This window comes from Furipterus horrens, unplaced genomic scaffold (assembly GCF_987537825.1).
Source record: "Furipterus horrens unplaced genomic scaffold, mFurHor1.1.pri manual_scaffold_9, whole genome shotgun sequence".
Taxonomy (NCBI): Eukaryota; Metazoa; Chordata; class Mammalia; order Chiroptera; family Furipteridae; genus Furipterus; species Furipterus horrens.
Window position 1 is genome coordinate 29,873,478 of NW_028327179.1, and position 23,123 is coordinate 29,896,600.

Here is a 23,123-nt window from a genome sequence, read left to right on the forward strand (position 1 = left end):
CCAAGATTTTTTTTGTAACACACAAATTTCAGTCAGTGTGTGTGTGTGTGTGTATGTGTGTGTCTGTGTGTCAGAGAGAAAGAGAGAGAGGAAAATTAACATACTTTTCCATGGAGTATTCTTATGGTTTATTTACTTGGAAAAGAACAGGGATGCCTAGAAATGGGAGAATGGTGCATTGGCTCTAATACGAAACCCTGAATCCAAATCAGCACCACACAGCAACTAGTCATCTTGCACCAGTGTGCAAGTGTACTCTGAACGTGCATTCAGCATCAACAAAGTCACTTCTCACATTTACCGCACGGCACCAACTGTTCCTACCATCTCCCTTCAATATCCATGGAGCCTTCAGGGTTCCACTGCCCCTGGGAGTCAGGTTTGGAAGGATGAGAGGCCTTCAGGCACTGGGTGTGGGGGGTGTGTTTAAAAGAACTTCATGGGGGGCTCATTATTGTCAACTTTTTGTGTTCACAGCCAAAGGGTCAGCTGTGGTAATGAATTATCCTTAGCTTTGTTACGGGCTGAATCAGGTCAGCACAATTCACATGTTGAAGTTATAATCCCCAGGACCACAGAAAGTGTCTGTATATGAAGATAAGGTTCTTAAAGAGGTGATAAGGTTAAATAAGGTCATAGAAGTGGGCCCTAACCCAATAGGACTGGTGTTCTTGTAAGAAGTAGAGATTAGGACACAGATGTGTACAGAGGGGAGATTCTGTAAAGACACAGGGAGAAGAAGGCCATCGGCAAGTCAGGGAGAGAAGTCTTGGAGGAAATCACCCCTGCCAGTACTTGGATCTTGGACTTCCAGCCTCCAGAACTGTAAGGAAATAAATTTCTGTTGCTTAAACCACTCAGTCAGTGGCACTTTGTTATGGCAGCGTCGGCAAACCAAGACAGCTCTCAAAGGAGAAGAGGAGGCCTCTTGTCTCTTGGCCTCTGACACACAACCACATGGGCACATTTGCCCTGTAATTCTGCATTTGTGGGCACATCCCTTTACAATCAATGATGGCAGCTCCACCTGATGCTTTACTGTGTCTTCCCTGAAAAGGGGACAGCAGTGAATATAAAAGTATGCTCCTCTCTGGAGCCAGCAGAGCCTCTTTTTAATTTTCAACTTAGCTTTAAATCATATCTATAGTTCCGCAGCATTGTTGAGACGACTGGGAAAAGTGGGGACGGAGTGTGGAAAGCTACGTGGGCTTCAGTGCTGTCTCGTACACATGGGTCAAACCATTGCAGGGACCCAACTCAACTGCAACCAGAAATTACAATTCTGTTCATTGGTGACAATCACTTTTGCCTGAAGACACAGCTATTTTTCCCTGAGACACAAATCTTCTGCGTGTGAGATTAGAGGTTATTTCGGTTGAATTTTGTCACCCTTTTGTAGGAAAAGGCAAGCAGGCAAAGTGGATGGAGTGGCCGCTGTGGGCCCTAAAGTTGAACCCTCTCCTCAGGGTCTGGGATTGACATTTCCACTCCCTGGGCGGCCCCTGCCAAACGCTCCTTATCAGCCTCCTTAAATGTTAATTAGCGCTGAATGAGTTCCTGAGGTTGGAAAATTTTCAAAGAATTTTTGAATACATCTCTACAGCTCTCTTCTCCTAACAATAGGATCTATCAAACAGCCAGGAAAAGGCTCTGTTTAAAGGCACCGACAGGAGATGAAAAGAATGTTTGATTGCCAAAGTGACTAATTTATTTCTTACACAGTATTAATGATGCTACAACGACCAATATCTATAGCCTGGTTTTGACAGTTTATCACAAGGGTTCCCATTGTTTAAAAAAGAAAAGAAAAAGAAAAAATAATAAAGAAAGTCCAAAAGAAAGAGTGTTTTATTTTGCTACATTTCCATTTGTGAACGAAACTCCCCATAAGCAAAACCAGAGGTCATTAGCAAACAAGCAAAACATGCCTGTCTCCAGAAGAATACAATTCCCTTCATCATTTAAACTACAGCTCTGCTGAAAACCCAAATCATGACAAATCCTTAACATGAAAAATTCAGTGCAGACTTGAAACCACCTGACTTTACTTTGGGTTTGTGCTCCTTAAAATTACCTAGAAAATACCATAATCTTCTCTCCATGTGGCTGGATGGGAGCCAGGGCCCTGGCTCCAGAGGCAAAGGGCAAACTAAAAATCATGTCTGAACAGACAGCTCCGCCCTCTCTCTGGAGTCCACTTGGCCCCATGACAAAAAGTGAGGTCTGAAGCATATTCATCCAGGGCCTGGGTTTTTGGCCCAAACTCAAGACTCATATAGGACAAACAAAATGAAATCCAAAATGTTATCACCCTCGCCTTAAGAAGTCAAATGGGCTTAAATGATTGCCCTGCATATGGTGAGTAGTTCACGTTTGTAGTGGAATAGGGAACCCATAGAACTAGATTAAAATGTAGCTTTTTGTTTTGGAAAAAGATCCTTAGCTGAGAGTTTAAATTTCAAAGTTACTTTTTAAAATCATTTGGTGTGGGCACAAGAGAGACAGAAGTTGGGGGGCAGGGGTGGGGGAGTGAGACAGAGAGAGGGAGATTTCTTAGAGAATCAAACACTTTGAGAGTGAAAGACAAAATCCAAAGAGGATGGGAGGGCACAGGGACTCCACTGTGGGGGCCTTGCCTGGCATGGGTGCCCCAACACTGTGAGTAAGCTTCTCAATGTCCTTCACCCTCTTTCACCTAAAGCATCAGTTCTTAAAGGCTCATTCTCCCCAACACCCACCCATTCTGATACCTTCCCGCGCTCTCACCCATGCTTTGGATGGGTAGAGAGCCAGGCTCAGAGACTCAAGTAATTTTGCCTCCTGCTGAGCTAGTGACAGGCTCAGTACAAATAGCTACATTGAGAAAGCACCTCTGTGCCACAGATTCTGCGGTCCACACTCCAACAAGACAGTCAGGATCTATGAATACCACCATGAACCCACGGGGGTGGGGTGGGGGGCAGAGCAGTGCTGAAATGTCAGGACCAGGCATTGCAGAAGTGGGTTCCCCCTGTCCCCTAATCAAAACCCTCGGCTCCAGCCAGTGGGCTGGGTTCACAATCCCCTCTGCACACCGACTCCATAGGGCCTCCCAGCACTTGCTCACTCTGCTCTCCACCCTTGGAGAACATACAGCTGTCTCTCCTTCTCACAAACGGTCCAGTCCTGGGACCTGACCAAGGCCTGCTTAACCCCTCAGAGTCCTCTCAACCACGTACTCACACAGGGACATCTCTTTTCCCTGGGGCCCCGCCACTGTTTTCTGACTCTTTAGATGCTCTGGGGCTGCCTTGGAATCCTTCCTTTGCAGTTATATTTAAATATACTCTTACTTCGTTCCTGAAGTTTAGTTTTCCTTGCAGAGCAAGGCTGTATGTATGTGGGGGAGTGTGTGTTGTAAGTTATATTTTATTTTATTTATTTTTGAGAGAGAGGAGAGGGGGAAAGAGAGAGAGAAAGAGAGTGATTTGTTGTGCCACTTACTGATGCACTTATTGGCTGATTCTCATACGTGCCCTTATTGGAGATCGAACACACAACCTAAGCTAGGCCCTAAAAGTTATATTTTTAGAGCAGCTTGGGGTTAACAGAAAAATTGAGCGGAAGGTACAGAGAGTTCCCATCTGCTGCCTCCCCCACTATCAGCATTTCCCCCAGCGGGGTACATTTCTTACAATCCATGAACCTGCACTGGCGCACCATCAGTATCACCCACAGGGCAGAGTTCACCTAAGGGTCCCCTCTAGGTGTTGCATATTCTAGGAGTTGGGGCAAATGTATAATGGCCACTCTCTACCACTGTAGCAGGTACAATGTCGTTTTACTGCCCTAAAAATCCTCTGTTAGAGCAAGGTTTTTCAGACAATCCTGGGGGCCTATGTGTTTAATTCTTGGGGGTAGGCACAACTTAAGAAGTTCTCTAGACGTATTATTTTATAGTTTCCTTGAGGTGAGGGTCAAAAAAATTATGGAAACATGCTCTAGATCATCTTGATGCTGCCACCTTGTAACTGTGCGAGTCCAGGCCTGCCAGGGCATTCTCGTTACAGTTACGGCAGGCTAGGGAAGAAAACAAAACACGCCGGAACCACGGCTAGTAGATGAACTGTAGGTGCCAGGTGAGGGTCATTCCTGCGGTCAACACACAGCACGGCACCCCCAGTGAAGTCAGCCTGGCGGTCACACAGTGAACACCACTGCAGTTGCAGGGAAATATCACTGTCACTTGAAGTGAATGGGGTTCATTTAAATGGTACATACGGGGAAGGGGTAAATTTAATTTGTAATTTTTGGGGAGCTGTAACATTATTTAAGAGTTCTAGGCTATAGCTCATATATGTATTTAAAAACCTCAGTGGCTTCTCCTTGCCCTTTAGGACAGAATCCTCTGATTACTTTTTCAACCTCATCTCCTGCTCTTCTACTTTTGCTGTAAACATGGAGACGTTTGTCCTGTTCCTCACAAGCCAAGTCAAGCTCATGCCTGCTTCCCAGATTTTTACACTCGTTCCCTCTGCCTCCAATACCCCACCTTCCCCTACCTTCAGAGCTATTGTCTTTTCATTTTTCATGTCTGCCCAGGTGTCCCCTTCTCAGAGACGTCTGCCCTAGTCACTGGTTTAAAATTTCCCTCACAGTGTCCTCTCACTCTATACCCTTAATTCTGCTTCTTTTTCTTCCTAACACCAATCACAATGTGATATTCTTCTGTACAGATGGTCCTTGTTACTTGGGGATTCCATATTTCTGCAATCACCTACTCTCTCAATTAATGTGTAACCCCAGACCAGTATTTCGAAGTCATTCCCTGACAAGTGCAGAGTGGAGAAAAACTTAAGTCATCTGACACGCACATGCCCATGATGACGCACTGTTGTCTTGTTTCAGCTCCCATATTGTAAACAAACATCCTTTTTGTGGTCTACTGGGTGCCATGTGTTTTCCATTTTTGTGGGTCTTCTTGTCAGTGATTTCTCTGTTTAAAATGGCCTCCCAAACATAGGGCTAAAGTGCTGTCTGGTGTTCCCTTGTAAGAAGGCTGGGGTGTGCCTTAAGGAGAAAATATATATGTTAGAGCAGCTACCTTCAGGCGGGAGCCATTGGCTGCAATTCAATGTTAATGGATCAACTATACATATCATACATATCAAATAAGGAGTCTTTAAACAGAAACACACATACAACAAGATCATGTATTGACTGGTGAAAACGTGGTGAGAAGGGGCTCTCAAGAATTTAATGCCGTATTTCCCTAGAAGCAATGGTTCGGTGTTTGCCAGTTTACTGTGAATGATGAGTCAAATTTATTTATTTATTTTTCCCACTTTTTTTCCTTCCCAACCAGAGTGGACATGCCTGTGAAGTCAAGGACTTTGCCTACCTTTGTTACTCTTATATTCCCACTGCCTGACTATAGTAAACCCTCAATAGTTATGTATTAGATGAATAAGTACAAGAAGTGTATACCTTGTTCTCTGTCTATATGTATTTAAGTTACAGTAGAATAAAAGTAATTTAAAGCAATATAATGGAGCTTGACAGGAACTCTTTTTCTTTAAAGAAGTCTGAATAAAGAGATGTATATACTATGCACCCATTTGAGCAGGGACCATGTCTCATTTCTAGTCTTTCAAAGGCCTTGGCATGGGGTTAAAAGCCCATCAACCTCTTCTTAAATGTTAGCTTAGTGAATAAAAAATTGATCAAATGTAGTATTATTTTGATTAGAAGGATAGAAAAAGCAATACTTGCCTTTAATTACCAGTACAATGTTAATTAAATTTACACTGTTATCAAGAGAATGAGAAGACATGCCACAGATCAAGAGAAAATATTTGCAGAAGATGCATTTGATAAAGGTCTGTTATCCAAAATCTATGAAGAACTTTTAAAACTCAACAATAAAAAATAAATAAACCAAGCAACTTGATTAAACATGAGCCAGCCCTGGCCAGGTGGCTCATTTGGTTGGAACATCATCCATATACCAAAAGGCTGCTGGTTTGACCCCTGGTTGGGGTGCACAAAGGAGGCAATTGATCAATCTCTCTCTCTCTCTCTCTCTCTCTCTCTGTAAAATACAAAACAAAAGCAAAAACAAAAATAACACACACATATCTTTAGATGAGATTAAAAAAAATAGGCCAAAGATTTTAATAGACACTTCACTAAAGAAGATACACAGAGAGAAGAGAAGCATATGAAAAGATGCTCCACATCATATGTCACCAGGGAAATGCAAATTAAAACAACAATGAGATACCACTACACAATTATTAGAACAGCCAAAATCCAGAACATTAAAAACACCAAATTCTGGACAGGATGTGGAGCAACAGGAGCTCTCTTTAATTGCTGGTGAGCAGGCAAAATAGTATAACTACTTTGAAATGCAGTCTTGCCATTTCTAACCATACTCATTGGTATTTACCTAAAGGAGTTGAAAATTTATGTCCACATAAAACCCTGCATGTGAATGGATGTTTATAGCAGTTTTATTCATAAGTGTCAAAACTTGGATGCAACCAAGGTATTTTTTTAGTAGGTGAATAAATAAACAAACTATAGTACATCCAGACAATGGAATATAATTCAGTGCTAAAATGAAATCAGCTATCAAGCCATGAAAAGATGTACAGGAGGAAATGTAAATGCATGTCAGTATGTGAAAGAAGCCAATCTGAAAAGGCCACGTGCTGTATGATTCCAACTATAGGATATTCTGGAGAAGGAAAAATTATCCAGACAGTAAAAAGATCAGTGGCTGCCAGAGGTTAGGGGTGTAGCAATACACAAGCAGAACACAGATGACTTTTAGGGCAGTGAAAATATTCTGTATGATATTATAAGGATGAATAGATGTCATTGTACATCTGTCCAAACCCATAGATTGTATAGCACTAAGAGTAAACCTTAATGTAAACTATGGACTTTGAGTGATTGTGAAAAGACATGCACTGTTATTATATTCTTGCATGTTTTACAATGATAACATACATGTAGGTCAATATGTAAACACCTATGTGCTCATATATGTGTATACTAGTTGGACAAAAGGGCAAACTGATCAATGAAATAGTACAAAAAAGGTGCAATGGAGAACGCAGTTATCAGAAATATCATTAAAGAACAAAGGTATCTTTGCAGGTCCATGGGGTAGTTCAGTCACTGGGTGCCTGAATGAGGACTGAAATAAATTTATAATAAATATAAAACTCCTGAGTTTATCTTTTCATTAATCATCAATATAACTGCTAGAGGCCTAAGTTAATTTACATGTAAATGGTCAATAAGGTGATCAGCCTGTATCATATATTAACCATTTGCCACTCTGACTAAAAGCTGTGGAGACTATAGAACAGATGTGAAATACAGCCACTAACCTCTAGAAGCTCAGCTCAGTGGGAGGAGGAAAACAATGAACAAATAAATACAATAAAAGACATTTACACTATATTCACCTTTAAAAATTTTTGTGTTGATAAAAATTATTATAAGAATCTTTTTATGACTATAGAGTGGTACATTATTAAGCCAGATAAAATGGTAAGTTATTCCATCATCTGAGTCCACTACTAATAACACTATTGTTTTTTTAACACACTGATTTCTAACTGACTCAATTATAGTCAACATGAGGGGGAAAATATGGGACTAAAAGGGCGTCTACATCATGCCTCTTTAGACATTAGCTTTTTTTTTTTCTCTGTAAAATTAGGGCATTATCTGCAAAGTAGTCCTCGGGTCTGATTTCTGTGCCTTAAACCAGATTTTCTGGTTGTCTTTCTTTCTTGTCTCCCACACATGGACTTTATTCTATAAAGGACATAAAGACTGTTTATAGAAAAAGTAAGTGGTACATTTATTTAATCACTATTCCCTGTGGTGCTGGAACTGCACCTGCCTTCAGGTTAGCTCTTTCCACGGCTTTCAGAGCCTGCCACATCTCCCTCTCTAAATACTACCTCTGGACACTTTCCTTCAGTCGCTCTTTTCTTTCCCCCCAGATATGTTCAAGTTTAATCATCCTCAGCCTCGCTGATTTTACTCTTGCTTACTTGTTTGTCATTATTAGTGGAAGTGCAATTTGGAAAGATAGCATTTAGAAGTGGTGGGCCTGATGGGCAGACGCCTGTCCAAAAGGGCAGAACATCATGAAATGCAGGCTGAGGTGTTCAAAAATGATTAGGAGAGCAAGTAGAGCAACATCAGAGTTCCCAGAGGTGTGTTCAAGGAATGCTGCTCTCCTGGTATTCTAGGGTCAGGATGGACCCTGTGTCCGCATACGTTTTGGGATCTCTGCAGGCCACCTATGCAGCCCACTCCTGAAGCAGTTAAAAAGGCCTCCCTGCTGAAGATATTTATTCACTTGGTTTAACTCTTTCTGTATTGTTTTAAAATCACAGAATTCCTTTTAAAGATGCCTGCTGAGATCCTATAGAATGCAAACACTGTTATATGTTGTAGTATAAGGCGATGGCATAATGAAAGGTGTATTTTAGGGAGATTATCTAAGAAAATAGAAAGAGTGAGCATGGAGAGAGATCAACTTTGGAGAAATTGATAATAACTTTATCACAAACTTGGTAATGAAGACACGGTCATCCTCTGCTCTTAAGGAGCTATTTTTCCAAATGGATAGACTTTGGGGGATGGGCATTCTTAGAGAAGAGAATTAATGTTCTAATTTATTACAAATCTAGATTAACACAAACACTGTGAAAAGAAGAAAGACGATCACGTATGCAGACACTCACAGACATAAACACACACTTCATTTTGATGGTTTATGAGTTCTTAGGTTAAAAAACTGGTCTTAATAGCAAAAGAATAGCAAAACTCAGCTCATTTACTGAACTTTGTAAAAGGAGGGTGATTGAGGGGGAGAAAAATCAAACCACTCAGGCATAAATTAAGTTCCATAGGTGGGTGGAAGCCAAGAGTCTCAAGCAAAACCCCCCTGGGTTAGTGACCCATTATCCCTCTTAACGCAGCTGGGCCTAGCAGAGCGGTAAAGGGGAAATCTGGTTTAAAAGTTAAGTTTTTAATCATTAAGGAAGGTCCTAAGTGAGAAGGAAACTGACAGCTTATAAGAGACTTCTTACTTTTGACTTGGGCTTAGTTCAAGCCAATGAACCAGGGGACAGGAGAGAAAACTATTTCGCTCTACTGCCAATTCCACAACATTCCTCTCCAGAAACTTCCACAGAGCTGGTGAGCTTCCAGCAGTAAACACTGAGGTCTGTTTCCCCAGAATTTATGGGAGGGCCTGTTACTCTACTTCGGAAGGAAAAAATGAGCTTTCAATTATTAATTATATTTATTTTTCTTCTACAGGACTCTTATTTATTCTTTACAAAGTATTAGAAGGAGAACAATCTCCCAATTTTTATTGTCCCAAGTTGATAAAGTAGTAATTTGTCCTAATCTCAAATCCAATTTATTCTACATTGTTGGTAGTACTGGCAAACTAACAAATAGGTATTAGACACAGGAATAAAAAAATGTCCTACTCTGAAAAAAGGATATATATATATATATATATAGTTTTAAAATGTGTAGAAATTGTGAAAGTAATTGATATTAGAATAAACTAAGAAAAAATCCTTACACAGGCTTTCTTAAGATTGAAGTGAGTATCTCCATCTTCTCGGCTTGCCATACGAGTGTTTAAATCCCCTTATGAAGTCAGTACTTGGGTGGGAGGGAGGACAGGCAAAAAGACTAACAGGGCTCTGAGTGAGGATTAGAAGTACTAGTCACAGAAGTTTGCTACAACAAAGAAGGGTGTGGAAAGGAAGGCACAGGGGTGGGAAAAACTAGGTTTACTATTGTGAGTACCCAAAACAAAGTTTATTCCGTTATTATTACTTATTAATTATTGTATTATTTGTATGCATTACAACTGTAAACCTACTTTTGCCCACCCCAGTATTTTTGGTTCAAAAATTTAAAAATAATTATAAGTCGGTGACAAGAAAAGTCCAACTGAAGATACAATAGGGGAACAAGCAAACATAAGCTAACGGAAAAGTCAGATGAGACAAGATCCAGTCAAGATGGGGGTCACCTGGCAGTATATTGACAAAAGCATACTTAGAATGATGTGACATCATTGGTAAAATGCCAGTCACATGGAAGTATTCAGTTGAATGCAGCTTCTATTATGATGATGATGATTATGATCATTATGGTCTTTATCATCATGATTGGGTTTCATCTGAAAATTGAAGTGGACTAGTGACTTGGAAGGGAAGTCTCAAGAAGGGTTGCAAAAGTAAACATTTTGGTCAGTCAACATGCTGTCACTGAATGTGGTAGAGTTGTGACTGTTCATTAATAATCCAATCAACTAATGTTGAGAGAGGAGAGCTCTATGGGATGTATCACTGGCAACCTGATGAAACAGTCATCAGGTGTAGAACATGATGCCAACAATGCGGCTCAGAATCCTGAGGGGAAGGTGAGATGTCTTTAGTGCCCAGTGTCACTCTGTATGACATCAAGGAAGAGGCAGTGAGGCCCCACTTTAGCATAAGCTATAGCCTTTGTCATTTTCAAAAGAAAGTCTACACCCCATCACATAGCATCGCAGACTGCCCTTCATCATCTGACACTTTTTTGCTTCCAGAGACATTCTTTTTTTTTTTTTTTTTTTTTTTTTCAGAGAGACATTCTTTCATTACTCTCTTCTGGTCACCTTGTACCCACTGCTCCAGCTCGGTTAAACCACTTTAATATTCAAGAGACAACAACTGCAACAATAACAAAAGTTAATAATAATAATAGTATTGCTACTTTTTTCACAGTGCTTACTCTGTGCCTGGCACTGTTCTAAGAGCTCTACATATATTAATTCACTTAATCTTCACATGTATCCTATGAGATAGATAGTACTTCAGTTCTCATTGTACAGATGAGTAAAGTGCAGCAGAGAGGTTAAGTAACTTTTCTACAGTCTCAGAGCTTAAATGCCCTTCGCTTTCTCCCTCTACCTAACTACCTCTTTCATACTTCAGCTTGGATGTCACCTACTTTGAGAACCTTTTTAGAACATTTCCCTCTCCATCCCCACTCCCTTGCATTAGTTCAAGTGAGGAATTTCTCCCATAAACTATGGTTTATAGAAGAGTCAAGCCCCCTTTTTCTGAAGGGAACCACATCCCACAGGAGACAGAGTTTCCCAGGGATATCTTTAGAAAGAGCATTCCTGCATGTAACCAGGAGACAGTGTACGAAGAGGTAACTGTTAGGCCTGTTGGGGAAACGCTTCCCTTGCTCACTTGGACAAATACCCTGTTGAGTGGAAGGGGTGGCTAAGGACATGTGCTATGTTGCCCAGCTCTTTAGAGCATTTTCACAAACTAGTGGGAATTCTGCTCACCTACTTTGCAAGAAAAATATTTAGGAGGCCCCTCTACTCCTGCCTGGATAGTTGCCATAGACATTTTTTCCAAAATTATAGTTTCTTAAATATTTCCTCATAGAATTTTAAAAGCTTAACCTCAGTGTTCTAATTATTATATCTCTAAATTATGGCTGTGAATTTCACTGCTCAAAACCACTGCTAACTAAATATTTGCTATAGTATTTCTTTAATGTACATCTTTAAAAAAACAAAACAAAACAAAAAACAAAAAACTCAGGGATTATTTGTTCATGTATTAATTCAATAATTTATTCAGTACCTACCAGGTGCCAAGACTAGGCCAGGTACTGAGGAGGCAGATAAAATAACATGAGTCTACTCTCAAGGAACTAATGATTAATGGGAAAAGGGTGGAAATTTTACACATAATAGATGTGATTCAGTGAGCAAGACAAAAGTATTTTTATTATTGTATTATCTATAATTTAGCCATGTTTAACATTAATTTCAATGTATAATCATTTTCAATGAATACATTTAAAGTGTAATAACAAATGTTTCTCCTTAGAAACAAAATTTTCCCATTGCTCTTATTCATAAAAACTCAAATTTTCACTCCTTTCTAGTAGATAAGGGTGAAAAATCAGCCAAGATAGTCACCTTATATTTTAACCCTGGCAAAGAATATAAAACTGAAATAGATAATACTTATTATTTATTGGTCTCACAGTTGTTGCTCAAAAATCGAAGATTAAGCTTTCTAATTTGTACAAAGTCATCACTACTGAGTCACTTAGAAAATTTTGTTCTCAGATTTACTATTTTGTTAAAAGATCAGAGGACTGAGATGTTTGTTGACTGCTAGGACAGATTACATAATATCAGGACACATTTGGAGGAAATCGGGGATTTCCATCAATCAAATGTGAGTCCTGAGAGGTTCCTGGCTGATAGCACGCCAGGGTGCTGTCCAGGATCCCCATCAAATACCAACATGTGGGGGAGGTCAGGCTGTATACTTACCTGACCAGTCAACATAAAGGAATGGAATTTAAAGTTCTAGTGCAGAAAGGATTTGGAGGATTTTATCAATACAAGCAGAAGAAATACGAGCCCTTTGAAGTTTAAAGGAAGGGACTAAGCAGGAAAATACAAAAGTGTATCAAGAACCTTAATCCTTGTGAAGCTGTACCAGGACCAAAATAAATATTAACCCAATGTTTAATTGGAATCCACTGAAACTTTCCAAACTGAATGCAATGATAAAAAAAAAAAAAAAAAAAAAAAAAGCCCAAAGACTCGTAACTTGTCTAGCCACTAAACTAAACTACAGTACAGGAACAAAATTATCCCAAACCTCAGCAAACAGAAAAGCTGAGTGGAATAATGAATGTTTTCATCCAGCCAAGAGTTCTTGCTTTATTTCTAAGCATCAAGTCCAGCATTTCTTGATGGATGCAAAATTTAATGTGCTAAGATGTAGTGAAAGGTAAGAGCTGGTACTCAATGGGATTTATTCAGGAAACACATTTTTAAAATTTTTTGAAAGGATCATAGAACTTTAGGTATGCAGCTTTATAATGTTCTCTTAAAAATAGCCTTAGTGATATATTTTTTAAGTTTTTATTTTAACCCTCACCTGAGGATATGTTTTTATTGATTTTAGAGAAAGAGGAAGAGGGGGGAGGGAGAGAGAGAGAGAGAGAGAGAGAGAGAACACCGACCCGAGAAAGAAACATCAATCGGTTGCCTCTCATATGTGCCCTGACCAGGGATTGGTCCTGCACCTTTTTGGTGTATGGCAGTGATCCCCAACCTTTTTGGCACCAGGGACCAGTTGTGTGAAGACGATTTTTCCAAGGATGGTGGCAGGGAGACAGGAGGAGGAGCTTATGTGGTAATGCAAGCAAAGCTGGCCTCTGCTCACCTCCTGCTGTCAAAGGCCCAGGGGTTGGGAAGCCCTGCTGTATGGGACAGCCAACCGAGGCACCTAGCCAGGGCCTCAGTGATATTTTTAAAGAAGGATGTTCCAAGGAACTAATCAACATTACTGAAACAACAAAGTTGTGAAATGAAAATGGCAAAATGGCATTGAAACAGGCAAGAAGGAGGTCAGAGCAACTTTTGAAGGAGCAGGTTTAGTGGTGATCATGGGGATCAGAAGAGACTGCAGGGGGTAAAACTGCAGTTTTGTGGGAAAAGGCAGAAGGTAACCGGGGTTGAAAAGGGACAACAGGGTCAAGGCTGGGTGTCTCTTTTTTGTTTTGTTTTCAATAGGTTGGAGGGGAGGGAAACTTGGGCATATAGAAAAGAGACAGATGATGCTCAATGTGGGGATTCACATGGGAAGATCTCCCCCGGGAGGCCTCCAGGTGGACAGGTAGAGGACTTAACACCCTTTATCTTCCCTGCCCTGCCTTCACTGCCCAGTTAGCACACATCTGACTGTTCTACTGTTCACTTGGACTCTCCGGTATATTGCCGTATGCTGACTCAATAACAATGCTCTTTTCTACACATGGTTCTATTTTAACTCTTGATCCACTAAAGCAAGGGTCATACAGTTTATTTCCTTTACTTTTACAGCATGGAGTTTAAAAAAAACACGTTAGTAATTAAGGTGATAAACAAAGCTTCTATCAATACCAAAAATGGTTGCATTGTTATACTTCAAAAAAAGTATGTCTTTAATTATAATGCCTTAAGTTTCTAACAGCAATGACAAAAGAACCTGCCTCTGTCCCTAAAACACAATTACTTATTTTTTCTTATTAAGTCAATTAAGCTAATGAAACCAGAAAACATGATTTTAAAATTTCGAGATTCTGTGATATTATTGGTAGGTTAATTTTCCACCAATAATCAGTGTGGCTATTTCGTGTTCAAGAACTAAACCACTCTTTGGGGACAAATTAGAAGCCCAAACCTCCAAATTATGCAGTATTATGTTCTTCCGTTAGCCTTTCCCAATTCAAAAATTCCATCTGCCCCATCTTCATGGAAAACTTAAATAAAATCATATATAAATCACAAAGAGAATTGACAATGACTACATTTTCTCCAAATATACTTTTTCTATTTAGCTGCAATATTTCTAATAACCTGTGTAGAGAAATTTTATTTTTTAGTCTTGAGCTTTAAAATCAGAGTTCTCTCTTCCCAAAACTGCGTGAAGTGCTATTGCCTCTTTGGTAATCGCATTACATATGCAAAGTGAATGGATATGGACTTTGCTGCAGGCTTCAAGGTTAGACTCATTTCACTTCGTGTGTGGATCCCAGCATAACCTTCTCTCCCGGAGTACAGATTTTCTTTCATAATATTTTATCTTCATATTAGAAATGCAAATTCTTGGTCAGCAGAATGGACAAAAATGCACATCTGTATTGCCAAATTTTCCTGTTGCTTGGCTTTCCTTTAAATTTCTTTTGGTTATCTTTTTGAACTGTACTTATTTTTACACAGAAGTATCACATTGAAGGCACATTTTAAATTTGACTTCTGACTAGTTTAAAGTCTTATTTCTCAGCATCAACTCTTTTTATACTGAACTAGTCACTGTTTCTACATCATTTTGGTAGAGCTATGAATATGTATTCTTTTGGATTTAAAGATAATACACACAAGTTCTGCCCGATATGTCCAAATAAAATTCAGGATTACTACAGAGATTTTACTTAACTTTGTGCATTTTTATCTCTGTTTAACCTAGCTGGTAATATCAATTCTCAGAGATAACAACAGTCCTTTATCTCATGATACAAGCACAATGGGTCAGAGTAAGAGTACCAATATAACCACCACCGATCTGTACTAGAAGTAAACATTTTTCTATAGTCTTTTTATCCTTAAAATATATCCCTTTTGGAATGTATAATCAAAATACATGGCTTTAAAGTCACTTAGAATTGCTCCATATTGTTAGGTTTTGCCTCCAATTTGAACCACACTAAAGTTGATTTGTGTGATGTTACTTAAATATTTTTGGGAACCAATTTTAAAATTTATTTTATTTATTCATTTTTATTTTATGTAAAATATTTACATGGCTCCCAAACCAAATGTACAAAATATATTCAAAGAAGTATGGCTATTATTTTTGTTTTTTTCAGTCTCCTGCCTCTCTGTAAGGAATATTTGTGTGTGTGTGGTTTATCTTTCTGATTTTTAGAAACATATACATATAATGCTAAACAATAATAATATGCTAGTTATACTTTTCTCCATCTTGCGTTTCTCACTGAAAATATACATAACCTAGAGGCTACTTCATAATGGTAGGCAGAGGTGTTTATTTTCCCCTACACTTGAATAGTACTCCCTTGTATGGGTGTACCATACTTCTGATTCAACCAGTGCCCTAATGATGGATTTTGGGGATGTTTCTAGTCTTTTCCTATTCAAGGTAGTCTTTCAATGAGTATCCTTCCACATACATCTTTTTCTTATCTTTGTTAGTTTATCTTTGACACAGATTACTAGAAGCAGGAATTCCTCTGTTGAGAGCAAATATGCATGTATTGTATTTCGATATTGCCAAATTCCCCTCCATAGCATTGCATCATTTTGCATTTCCAACTAGAATGTATGAGAATGGCAGGTCTCCTTCAGCCTCATCACAGGGTATGCTGTCAAACTTGGATTTTTTATCAATCTGACAGTTGAAAATAGGATTCTCAACTTGGTTTTAGTTTAAATTTCTCTCACAGGTAGGTTGTTTTTCATATAGATAAGAACCAATTCTGTCCTCTTGGCACAGTCCCTCTCCATTAATACCCTTGAAGCACACACGAAAGAATCCCAATTTTTCTCCTGTTTCTTGAGTTGTTACCTCGTGATTTCCTTTTCTAGTTTCATTTCTCCTGTTTATTTTCCAAACATTCCTCTTTCTCTGAACAGTGTCTTGGTATTTCTTTTAAAGTCCACTTCTTGGACTGTACTAATCATTGCTATTCTACCTGCTACCAAGTGTATACCTACAGCCCAGAGCTCTCTGTCTGCTTCTGTCCCACATATCAAACTGCCTAATGAAGATGGTGAATTGTGCCTCCCAGGCACCTTAAATTCAAGCTGTGCAGTACTCTCCCTCTTCACTGAGTGCCCTTCCTCTGGTGTTCTCCAGTGCTGTGAATGCTACCACAAATCTCTAGCTGCCGCAGTCATAAACCAGGGTTTTGTCCTGATGACTTCCTCTCTCAACTTCTTTGTATCGAATCAATCACCAATTGTTGTGGCTTTCATCTCTTAAATGGCTCTCAAATCCATCTACTTCCCTGCATCTCAAATTACTGATCTAAACCACTGTCATTTCTCCCCAGAGCAGTTACTGCAGGTTCCTTCTATGTGGCCTTTCCTTTCCTTGCTCCCAAACATGCTCAGAATTATCTTTGGAAACACAATAATATAGTGTCGTTCACTAGCTTAAAAGCCTCCAAAGGCTCAAACTCCCCAACCCCCAAAGTCCCAAGTCATATTATTTCCATATGTAAATATGTATGTAAGTAAATGCTACAAAGCCTGGGACAATCAACACTAAACTGATAGCAAAGGTCACCTCTGGGGAGACGGGTGGGATGACAGGCCATGAAGGGGCTGTCATGGAGGGATTAGTATTGGTGAAGAACTTCCGTTTTTATCATTATTAGAGTTGTTCAAATTTTTTACAATGTAGTGTTTTCAAGTATTACTTATATATTTTAAAATAAGTAAAATAGATCAAGAAAGGGAGCCTTGACTAGCTTTGAGGCAGATGGGGCTCACCAGCAAGTTGTATAAAAACCTCAGAGTCCCCGCAACATCCCCCAGGGGGCAGAAATTGTCTTCTTTGCTTCGGTATTACCTGAGGATTTCAATCAAGGGATTCTTACCTTTGTGGTCCACAGTTTGACAGTCCAGTCAAATGATGACGTGACAAACAGGTGTGAGAAGTCAATTGGGCCCACTGCCATGTGGCAGTTAATTCCTGTGACTGGCCCTTGGTGACCTTCGAAGACCTCGCCTATACCTGCTTTGCTGCATGAAGACCACACATAAGCAGAGTTTCAGTGACCTTTGCAAAGCCATGATTTCTTTAAAAAACAAATTTCCCCAAAATTTAGCACAAACACCATACATCACCAAAAATGAAACCACTTTCACAGTATCTTGAGAGAAATACAATACTAGACCATTTTTGGTGATGAAAAACAATGTGGTGCAATATAATCATTTTGGCCTTTAGGATTTAATGTCAATTTTCATCATTTAACCCTTTTTTAGAAGTTCCTCAAATCTTATTATTGTCGATGTAGTTACTTTGATGAACATATATACTTAGATCTCAGAAGCTTTCCTATTTGTAATGAGACTATTCTGTTGTTGTGATCACATTCTGTACATATTCCATTTTAATTCCTTCTGCAGAGACTACTGGCTATAAAACTTCATACATTATTGTATAAATATATTTATTCTTTCCAGGAAATTTCTTATATTAGGTTCACATACCTGAACATGTAATACTTTGTGGAAACACTTGCCACTGCAAAGTAATATGTATAACTTAAATGAAATATGGGGAAAATGCTGTTTTCACAGAAAGCAGAAGAGAAATGTACAAATCCACTAAGTGTAAATTGTAAATTCCATAAGGGCTGGTGCCTTGTTATTTTATTATATTAACATACAATAAGTGCTCAATAGATATTTGTTGAAAAAAACAGGAAATGACAGAGACAAACTTATGCCTATTTTTCCAACAGAAGCAGAGTTGAGAATTAGTGAAACACATTTTGAAAGTTACCCACAGACACATGTCCCTTATTTAACTAAGCCAGTATTATTTCCAGGCCCCTATTATCACACAATAGTATGCACACAATCATACCCAATTAGAAAATATAGCAAGATGTTATATTTTAAAAATCTACGTGCATGAGCTGATAAATATGACAAATACATAGGTATAGTAGAATCTAAATATTATGTTACTAAGAGTAAAAATGAACTGAGTTATTAAAACATTTGGGCTCCTGGAACACCAATAAATGTCTGTGTGCTTGAGCACAACTGGAAATCACGAGCAAAGTGCTGCAGTGGGTATTCATGCAAGAGGCACTCAGAAATTACGCTCAGTGAAACTGCCAACAGCAGTGCTGCACGTGATCCTTTAAGTTTGTTCTAATGGACACGAGGAACTGATCTCTGAAGTGGCCCCTGGTGAGACTCCACTTGCTCTTAACAGCATCCTGAAAGGGTTTATAGGGTGCAAAACGAGGACTTTGTTTAATTTATGGAAGTAGATTTGCACCTTCTCTATGTTAGGCAAAAAATAGGAATCCTCTCCCCTCTTCCCCATAGCCCTCTATGACCCATTAAAAATTACTACAAAGCCAAATACCTGCTACTTTACAACTTTACTGAGATCGGTACTTTATATTTCAGATGGATGGGCCATTATTGAAAGCATAATCAAGTGTGCAGTACAAAGATCGGTGGTGTGTAGCACTGACACCCTTCTTTTGAACTCTAGTGCATGTTCTGATTGTGCTTGAAAAGCACAAGAGCCACAGGACAAAAATATTCATCGTGTAAAAGGTTATCCACATTACAGAATCCAACAAATAAATCTGAAACTTATCAATGAACATGTTCTGTAGCCTTCACAGAAAATCAAGGTCCTGGATTAAGTCATTTGAACTGATGCCCTGTTGATTGTAATAAACGTATAGACAAAGCTGTGATGCCATGTTTTGGCCTACTGCACTATCTGTGTCTCACACCTGCCACTTATGACCTTTTACCTGTATTGTGGCTATTTGTGTGTTTACTTTTCCCACCATAGTTTCTTGAAGCTAGGAGCCAGGTTTAAATGATATTTGCGTGCCTGGCAGCATCTAGCAATGCACTATGCTCAAAGTAGGTGTGCAGTGAATGTTTGCATGAATGAACAACTTCATCTGATCTTTTTTATGCCTTGGTAAAACTCCAGTGCAGGGTTTAGCCAGTTTGAATGAAGTAGGACTATTAGGCAAGGAACTGGGAGCCAGATCTTCCTAGACATCTTTAAACCCTGTGAGCAGGGCAAATATTGCTTGTTACTGTGTGCAGAACTGTAGGGACATCACAGATCGTATTGTGTAAATGGAAGAATCACGTAGCTGGGCCATGGGTGCTTGTTACTTCTACAGATCGCAAAGACACGGGAGCCTGAACTTTGAACAGTTTGTGATTTCTCATTTCATCTCAATAGCCAAGGATGAATGCAAGGGATCAAACGTGAAAGAGAAATTAAGCACCACGGTAAACACAATGACTCTTTCAAAAGATGTGAAGCTACTCATTGTCTCATAATATAGTCTAAATTATTGGATTCCACTTTATCCTGATGATATGCCAACCTCTCAACCAAGGTGGAGTTCTTATCACCTGGAAACATCAAAGTGGCTTGTGCATCTTATACTATTCCAGCCTCTCTGACCGGGAGGAAGGGCCCTAGGTACTGCTCTATATTGTTTGGACATTGTCAATTCTTTCTTCCTGCTGTAGATTTTTAGTTCCCCACTTACTATGTGCCAGTCACCAGGCAGGGAATCAACAATAAAATGAAAATAGTTTAGTAAGAGCAAAATGGCAGATGAATGAGTGGTTGAAATAAAATGAAACTAATATTATTGTAGAAGCACTCATAAAAATATGTGAAATAGCAAATCTGATAGCCTATAGTCCTATCCCATCTATTGTACTTTAATTTCTCTGTAGTGCAAATGATCTTAAATCACGTATTTACTTGTTTATTAATTTATTGTCCTTTGCCTTCAACCGAAATACGGATTCCATGTCTATTTTGTTCCTACTGCATCCTTATAATGTAATGGTGCCTAGCAGATGGTAGGTTCTTGGTAAATGTTCCTTGAAAGGAGTTAATAAAGGAATAAAAATTCTATGGGAACATAAAAGAGGGAAAGTTTTCCTTTGCCCAACAGAGTTTGGAGAAGCTTCAATGTGGAAAGACCTCTGTACTGGCTCTTGAGAATAAGAAGGAATTATCTAGGCCAACAAGAGAGACATGCCAGACAGGAGGAAGAAATCCCATGTACAGACTCATGGAGATGTGGTGGAATAAACAATATTTTGGGACCCTTACCCCTGCTGGGTGGGTGGCTGCTGTCTAAAGATTGAGGCTGGAGAGAGGCACAGAGTCAAGGGTTTTATCGTCGTCGTCGGCAGCCGTCCGTCTCGAGAGACGATGGTGTAGCTTCTTAAGAGTCTATCTGCACCGCCGAGAATGGCTGTGCAGTCCGACTCGGGAGTGACATGGTATCTGTCTCCTCCCGTGTTGAATCGACATCTTGCGATGACGCTGAAGCTACAGAGCCTGGGTAGGGTAATATGGAGGGTCTGCTGTTGCCCATGCAGCAGACCCCCCCTCTCTTCGCAGCTGAAGGGTCCAAGGGAAAGACGGAGTCAATACAGCTTGGCTTCAGGTGCGCCGCAGGAGTTGCCGGTGTTGACTACAACGTCAAACCGCCTTAGGGACTCCGGCTCCGGATTTTCTGTCGGGGTTTACTCCCTTAGCCTTTCCCCTGAAGAGGTATGCCGCAAGGCAGCGGAGGTTTTTTGGAGTCAGAGTTTTCCTTCTCTGATGTACCCTGACTGGAAGATCGAACCAGCAACACTTAGCTCGCAGGCCGACGCTCAATCCACTGAGCTAAACCTTTATATGACATGCTAAAAAGCTAGGACTTTTTTCCTCAAGGCAGTGTAAGTCATCAAAAGCTTACAAATGGCTAATGATCAGATCAGATGGATGCACTAAGATAATAAAGACTTGAGGCTGTGCTTTGCATTTCTTTAGAAATACCTTTCTCATAGTGCGATGTGGTTATATAACCCAGAATGCGATAACAGACTTTCAGAAATGAGGAACACGTCATCGGTAAGAAAACAGAAAATCACCTTCCATGACGACAGGCCGTGTAGACCGTACCCTCCTCACTGCCAACCACGAAGTTATTGACGTCTCCCGTCGGGAAAGCCATTCCGGTAACGGCCACCGACTTGGACTTATTGTACACCAGCTCCATGCTCTCCTACCAAAACACGACATGGTTACATTCCCTCTGTCAACTCCTCGCCATGCCAAAGATAGCACGGAAAAATCATTTGGCCAAATCGTCTGTTTGCTTTTCACACAGCGTTACAAAAGACCCCAGCTGTGCCAGAAACCACGCTTTACTGCCCCTGACATTCATGCTTCTGAGTATCTCTGGTTTCAGGCGGCTGGATTTCATCAGCATGTGCTGCTGCTTCTAAGTAAGGCGGAGATGACAGGTGAGAATTTTGAAACTAATGGTGCAGAAACTAAAGATAATACTGTAATGGTTACACTTGTCAGCCCCAGGCTTTAATAAAACACACAATACCCCTGTATTTACAAACATTTTCAAAATCAATTGTTTGTGAGACAACACGTGTATTAATATCGGATATACTAAGCATATTTGTTCAAAGCAGGAGCGTGCGTCCTCCATGGACTGAAACCAGAAAGCTGTCACTCGGGTCAGAAAAAACAGATTTTAACAGGGGCTAGGTTTCATAAAGGGTGGCCATTTGGTGTACTGGCTACAAGTCTGTGAAGAACAGCGTTTAAATAAGTGTTTAAAATAGTAAGTGAGAGCCATTATTTTATCTAAAATTATTTTTTAAATGTGGATTTGAAGTGTATTTTAAAAGACATTCTGCACAATTGTTTAATGACAGTAAAGAATAATTAAATACAACTAATATCCCTGAATATTTCTGCTATTCACATCAAATAGCCTACTATGTGCACCTGAAGTAATTTTTTTCAAAAATAATTCTAGGGAATAATGTCATTATAGCTGCTTGGAAATTAAGTTTTTTGTTTCTGATTTTTCAGAACAAATAAATCAGGTCATCTCAGCCCAGGAGTCCATACATCGGAAGCGCATGCTCACAGTCTGAGGAGCGCAGCCCATGCGGTCATATGACGTGCTGGCAGTACTGAGATCCACAGAGTGAGTGCATCAGAGCCCTCAGGACAACGTGATTCAGAAAACTGGTGTGCTCCATTGATAAGATTAGGTAGGCTCTTGGTCGCCCACTTGGGAATAGAGGAACCAGGGTGCCAGGTTGGCATCATGCCATGCAACCCTCAATCTGTGTGTGGAGACTGGAGTTCACAGGCGTGCTAGAACTGAAAGGCGGTCTTGTAGCCCCTGTATGACTGGTTTTAACCGAACCAAATGCATGTTTAATCAGCAAAATGTGCAATTAAAAATTCCTGATTAGAGAGCTTGCTCTTATCAGTTTATACTCTCCATGCTTTTAAAAAAACATATTGCTGAGAATTTTAAGACAAAGTCATAAAATACCCACACACAACTTCTGATTTACATACAGTTAAAGTCAGTAAAAATAAAGTTACACTGTAAGAAGCCTATTAGCTCCCCGCCAAAAACTGTAAAAACAACTTATTTAGCCTTAGTATTCTCTACATTTCTATTTTGCGGAGACTTCTGGGAGATTCTTTACAGTTTTTACATTTCCTTATGTATCTTGAGACTTCAATGTTGTCTAAAACTGTGAGAGAGATATTCCAGGAAAGGGAAAGGGACCCTTAAAATTGAGAATTTTCTCTTAGATACCTTTTTACAATTTGTTGGTTTTGTCACATTTTTGTCAAAGGCTATAGCAATAACCTCTTCTCTGTGTTTTTAGTTGGAAGACAGTGAAATACTTTTTTCCCACAAAG

The 23,123-nt window shown here is 39.6% G+C and overlaps 1 protein-coding gene across 5 annotated transcripts in view; it reads right to left on the reverse strand.

Annotated features, from left to right (window-relative positions):
- The window catches only part of DYNC1I1 (dynein cytoplasmic 1 intermediate chain 1), a 289,366-nt gene that overhangs the window by 32,394 nt on the left and 233,849 nt on the right, over window positions 1-23,123 (reverse strand). For all 5 annotated transcript variants that reach the window (XM_090287212.1, XM_090287216.1, XM_090287214.1 and 2 more), the window contains 2 exons: window positions 21,305-21,438; window positions 17,236-17,380 (listed from right to left, as the gene is read on the reverse strand). In XM_090287212.1, coding sequence (XP_090143338.1) covers window positions 17,236-17,380; window positions 21,305-21,438 — 279 coding nt within the window. The remainder of the gene's footprint in view (window positions 1-17,235; window positions 17,381-21,304; window positions 21,439-23,123) is intronic.